The sequence below is a fragment of the Bufo bufo genome, chromosome 1 (genome assembly GCF_905171765.1).
Source record: "Bufo bufo chromosome 1, aBufBuf1.1, whole genome shotgun sequence".
NCBI lineage: Eukaryota > Metazoa > Chordata > Amphibia > Anura > Bufonidae > Bufo > Bufo bufo.
The window spans coordinates 293,911,055-293,917,054 of record NC_053389.1 but is presented as its reverse complement, the minus strand read 5'-3'; the positions used below and the strand labels follow the sequence as shown (position 1 = coordinate 293,917,054).

Sequence of the window (6,000 nt, the reverse complement as noted above, 5' to 3'; positions counted from 1 at the left end):
TGGGCACTAATAGAACATTCCTATCCTTGTCCGTAATGCGGACAATAATAGGACATGTTCTATTTTTTTGTGGAATGGACATGCGGACATATGGAAACAAAACACGGAGTAACTTCCTTTTTTTTACGGACCCATTGAAATGAATGGTTCTGTATACAGTCCACAAAAAAACGTAACGGACACGGAAAGAATATATGTTCGTGTGCATGAGGCCTTTGAAAGATGTGGCTGCTTTCTACCAAAAGGAGCGCCACACCTGTCTACATCTGGTATGGCTGATCAGCCCCATTCACGTCAATGGACTGAGCTTCAATACTAGCACAACAAAGCAGCCATCCTGCAGAACCCCTTTAAAGCTCCTCTCTATGTATGTGTACACCTTTAATATAATGTTACCTACACATTGCAATGCATTCGTTTTAGATGTTCCAAATTATTATAATAAGCGGAAACAGAGTTGGGCTGCTCTTATGGTACATACATTGTGTATTGATATGGATAATGCTAGTGTGGGATCTGTAGAGTTATAGAGCTGAGAAGCCTTAGGGGAGCAGTACAACAATTTCTACTGAATGCTGCCAACATCTGAACAATACCCGATCCTGAAAGCCATTTATTTTGTAACTCAGGAGGTGCTATGTTCTTGTTCTGCTTCTCTTCTGGTAATGAAGGTTTCTCATACTTTGTGTATATCCCATGGGTATTTTATGTAATGTTCCAGCACCGGAACGTAAGGTCACATCCTGTTTCGTTCTTTTGCATACTCCTTCTTTCCATAAGTGCAAGAGTTTTACAGAAAAGAAAGGGGGAACAAGCCCAGTCACATTCATTTTCTTTCTTCGAATAAATTAGACAAAAGACGCAGTGTCTATTGATACACATTTGGCATGGGCCCAATTTTAGTTGTTCCTGTGAGGCACCTGTGAGGTTCCTATTAGTTATATTATTTCTTTGCATAGCACCTCTATGGATACAAGGTATAGATGCAACACTGTTGCAACACTAGACTGGACAGATATAAGCACACTGTACCTGAGGACCTTTTAAAATCGACAGCTACCGAAAATCGCCAAAAATATGTTTAATAAAAAAAGTAGATGTTGGATAATGCGAATACGAAAAGTGTCCCTATATAAAAGTCAAAGAGAACTACTGGGACATGTAAATCATTTGTACATGGAGGACAGAAACTTCTTCAGGGTCTTGTAAGTACACAGTGTACCAAAAAAAATCACTGTCACCGTCATCTGGTGTAGCTGAAGGAGCAACTCTTCCTGGCACAGGTAGAGGGCAGTAAAGAACATGTAGTGTTGTACTGTACTATAGAACAGCCAATCACTGCCTGTACTTCAGTAGTACAGGTACCACCAGCGAAACGTCCATGCTGATTGGCTGAATCTTCCCATCAATAGCAGATCAGTAGTTGAAAGTGATTTCAAGTTACAATGGCCCAGCGATGGATGACCACTGACTGTTGAGAACATTGTAAACTGATGTCATTGTATCTTGAGGGACCACAATATTTGCAACATATAATTTTCTAATTTAGAAAGATAAATGGTCTATAATATATGCATCGTCTTACCTTAAGATCTCTGTGTACCACCCCCATCTGGTGACAGTGCAGTACTGCCTCTAGGATCTGCTGGATGCAATGGCTGATCATAAAAGAAAGTGCAAGTAAATGGCAGAGGAAAGGACATCAGGTTAATCTTATCAGCTAATAAACACACCTTAGTACCACGGTGCAGGAAGAAAACCACCAGGAACATCAATATGGGGGATTTTGAGGTTGCAAACACAGCTGGGCCCAAGATACCCTCTGCCACAGAAGGGAATACAAGGAGTGTGAATGGCACTAAATGGTTCGTGGGCCCTGGGCCAGACTTTGCATGGAGTACTGGAGCTTCATGTTATTCCCTGGACTAATAGGGATGTTCTCATCACAGACATTGGTGGAAAATTGCTAGGATATGCCTGCCCCGTAGTGATCCCTGCCAATCACTACTACAAAATGGCCATGGTGCTAGGAAAGCCCTGTGGTACTTTGCCTTCTGTAAACTTCACTAGGCTTTCTGAAGTGGTGACATGAACAGCAAGTATAGTCAAAGGCTGTCCATGGTAGTGGATGTTGTGATGCATTTATGGAAATTTAGGTGAATAATATAATTTTTTTTTTTAATGGGACTTTTTTCCACCAAAAATTTGATTTACTATACAAAATACACTAGAATTTTGGTGTACTTTGCAGCAGAAGAATAGCGTGCATGCTTTGTACCACATATAAACAGTTTTAGACACTTGCAACTCATCTGACAAGGGAGCTTGGCTTCATAGAAAGAGGGAGGCTTTGGGGGAAAAGGGGCATGGATTAGATGCAACATTGTGTGACACATATTTTGGTGCACAATTATTAGGTAAACTAAGCCAAAAAATAGGCAGATCAAAGTAATGGGGAAATGAATGTACCACTTGTGGCTTTTTGCTTTCTTTATTGGAGTGTCTGCTTTATTTGAAGGCTGGTTTCTTGCGATAAATTTACAAAATGTTGCAAGTCTTTTTCAAATATTTGTTGAACAAAATACATATGGATTTTAAGTCTGAAGTCTAACCTGATTTATCATGCAAGTTTTTTTTTGACAGCCTGTACCCTACCAGGGAACTGGAGTACACTTGCAACTTTTTGGGGTGACTTGCAACTTTTTTTTGGTCAACTCAAAAAGTCTTAGTAATAAATCTGGCTAAAAATGAAGCATCACCCACAAAACATCTGTCTAACACTTAAATACAATACAATCTGCCGAGCATGGCACAAACACCCCTAAAAATGGTGCAAATGCATCATAAATTTGCCACAAATGCCTATTCCACAGACAAAACAGACAATATCGGCCACAATGCACTATGATAATTTACCCCCTTAGTCTAGACATTGTAAAGGTGCACCATATTTATCACCCAGCATCAGCCACTATGATAAATTTAGGAACCTCTCTGAGGGCAGCATAGTGTAATGACAGACCTGCTGATTTGAGCAATCTGTCACTGGTGTATTGACATTAGGCAGTTTTATAGAACTGGCCTTTGAAACTGTACAGCTCGAGCTAGCGCTGAGAGACAGTCCAATTAAGTGCTTGGCATGTGTGCTACCACCGATCTATCCTGCCTCTGAATTGCCAGATTTTTTTCCTTTGTGAGTAGGAAAAAAAATGTGGTGATGTAGTTTGAATTGCTATGTGACTGCTGCTGCTAATCACTGGCTTTGTGCCATATAACACTGAAGCCATTGACTGGCTGCAGTGGTGATATTGGGTATGTTATCCATGCAGTCATGTAAACAAATCCCAGTGGGGAACACTGGAGCAGCGGCACAGGGAATGGTAGAGGTTTGACTAGTGAGTATAGCTTTGTTTTATATTATCAGATTTATTGGCTTTGGGTTCCTTTTTAAATAACTTGGACAACCCCTTTAAGTGTCTGTTTACCTAAGGGGCTGCATTTATTCTGGCAGAATTTTCGCGCAGCCAACGTCAAAATTCCACCAGTGGCTGAGTTGTTTCTGCTTCCCATTCTTTTCAGTGGGAGGCTGCACTGAAGATCGCAGAGTGGAAGGTTAAAGCTGCAACCACGCCAAAAGGGGACACGTCACTCTGTGATCTTCAGCTCTGCCTCCCATTGAAAAAAATAAGTGTCAGAAATGACCTGGCAAATGACGTTGTATTTGATGTAGAATTACTAAATTAGTGATCAGTGGCAGGGGCAATATTCGAATTTGCGATATTTGGCAAATATTTGGTAGAATATTCATCATATATTTGCGAATTCGAGATTATTCTCTTGATCGCAAAAAATCGGCAATGTAATATTCGCATAATGCGCGCAAAATACAGGCGTGGGTCACTATAGCTACATTTTTCAAGCTGCTAGAAGTTTTCTGAGACTGGAGAAAATGGTTGGCATGGCAGAACATTACAATAGCTTTATATGCAGATAGAGTGCTCCAATATACTAATGATGCAAATATTTTGGCGCAATACGTGCAACTTCACATTTTAGCAGGTCTGACTACTTATTAGTGATTGGTGCACTAAGTATTGTTGTGAACTTGTGACATCACAGCACTATGTATGTAGCATGTATGTATGGACAGCAGAACATATCAGCTACACTATATCAGTATATCTATCCTACACTGACTATCTCCCACTAACTATCTGTATTATATATATATAAGCTAACTAACTATCTATCTAATGTAATGACACAGCAAAGCACAGAGCACAGCAATGACAATGCTGTCTCTCTCAGAACTCCATAAAACTACAGAAAATGGCTGCTGGGAAGGTTCTTATATAGTAAAGGGGTAGGCAACTTTCCTATTGGTTGCTAGGGATGTTGCTAAACTCTGACAAAGACATTGCAGCCTTCTCATTGGCCCACAAGCAAGAAGGGAGGTTACTGATGAAAAAAACATCTAGAATATTCAAAATTACGAATATATATTACAATATTCTAAATATTCGCGAATTCTCAAAGTGCTGATATTTGCGATTAATATTCGCTATTCGAATATTCGCGCCCAACACTAGTTACTATACATACAGTATATTGGCATACTTCACAATGAATACAATGGTCTCTAAGATGTCTGACTATCCTGGAACTTGCAGGGTTCCTTTGGGGGCACCTGGAGGAAGTACTAGCAGTGGCCAGTGAAGATACACAATCCTTTTTCAATGGGTCCCTTTTATAACCCCCCCCGCTCAGGTTTTCCATATCAAGCTTATCCAATGTCGGCTGGACTACGGAGAAGTTAATAAAAATACAGGGTGTTGACTCATGATATTATTGGAAAAGCATACTAACCTGGCATCTGCTTCACTGTAATACTCTCTGGCAACAATATCCTCAAACAGTTCTCCACCGGTGACCCTGCAAAGACACAGCAAACATGAGGTCAGTGCCTATAGCCTGCTGCGCCGGGTATATATATATATATATATATATACAGTGGGATGCGAAAATTAAAAGAGGAAGGAAACTTACAATTGACCCCCTTAAATACTCTTTCTCATAATTAGATTCACCTGTGTATGTAGGTCAGGGGTCACTGAGCTTACCAAGCAAATTTGAGTTCCAATAATTAGTTGGAATTAAGGTTTTGGAATCAATAAAATGACAACAGTGCCCAAATTTATGCACCTGCCTAATTTTGTTTAAACAATTATAGCACACTTTCTGTAAATCCAATAAACTTCATTTCACTTCTCAAATATCACTGTGTGTGTCTCCTATATGATATATTTAACTGACATTTTTTATCGTAACAACCAACGATTTATACAGGAAAATCATGACGATTAACAAGGTTGCCCAAACTTTCGCATCCCACTGTATATCACTACATTGTTCAAATTTTTTTCTAAAGCTCAGTCTAAAATGTAGTTTACCTATCATAGATGTTCACCACAGAAATGACTGCTGCATTTAGCATTCATTATTATTGAGGACCTGATTCAGTAAACATTCACATTCCCCATAAATGAACAATGCAGGATCATCTTTCTTATTAGTACTTTGTATTTTGCTATTCCTCAGTTATTCTACCTGAAAATGCATACATGTATTGACAACTGGTTGCAGCCATTCCTCTCGTCAACACATTTACTGCGAGCTGTAAAATGATAATAATTACAATAAATGAGCAAAGTTATGGAAAATTTGATTTGCCTGCTTCACCGAATTTCACAAAAAAATTGGATTCGTGACAAATTACTTCTTCACAAAGCGCATTTCTTTTTATGTGGTGTGGGCGTCATTGAACCCCTCAGGTGCCGAGTTCATAACTGATCGTGGCATCTGAGATTAAAAATGAAGGCTTTGAGGGGGTTTACCAGTTAAAAAATAAAAAATACTCACGTCATATGTCACCGCGCGTGAGATTTCATGCAGTATCTTGAATCAAGATGGCCATAGCAGGCTTTTTGTGCGCAAATGGAT

The 6,000-nt window shown here is 39.5% G+C and overlaps 1 protein-coding gene across 1 annotated transcript in view; it reads right to left on the bottom strand.

Annotated features, from left to right (window-relative positions):
- The window catches only part of CAMK2A (calcium/calmodulin dependent protein kinase II alpha), a 331,715-nt gene that overhangs the window by 117,306 nt on the left and 208,409 nt on the right, over positions 1-6,000 (bottom strand). The window contains exons 5-6 of the mRNA XM_040440682.1: positions 4,867-4,932; positions 1,586-1,658 (exon numbers count right to left, since the gene is read on the bottom strand). Coding sequence (XP_040296616.1) covers positions 1,586-1,658; positions 4,867-4,932 — 139 coding nt within the window. The remainder of the gene's footprint in view (positions 1-1,585; positions 1,659-4,866; positions 4,933-6,000) is intronic.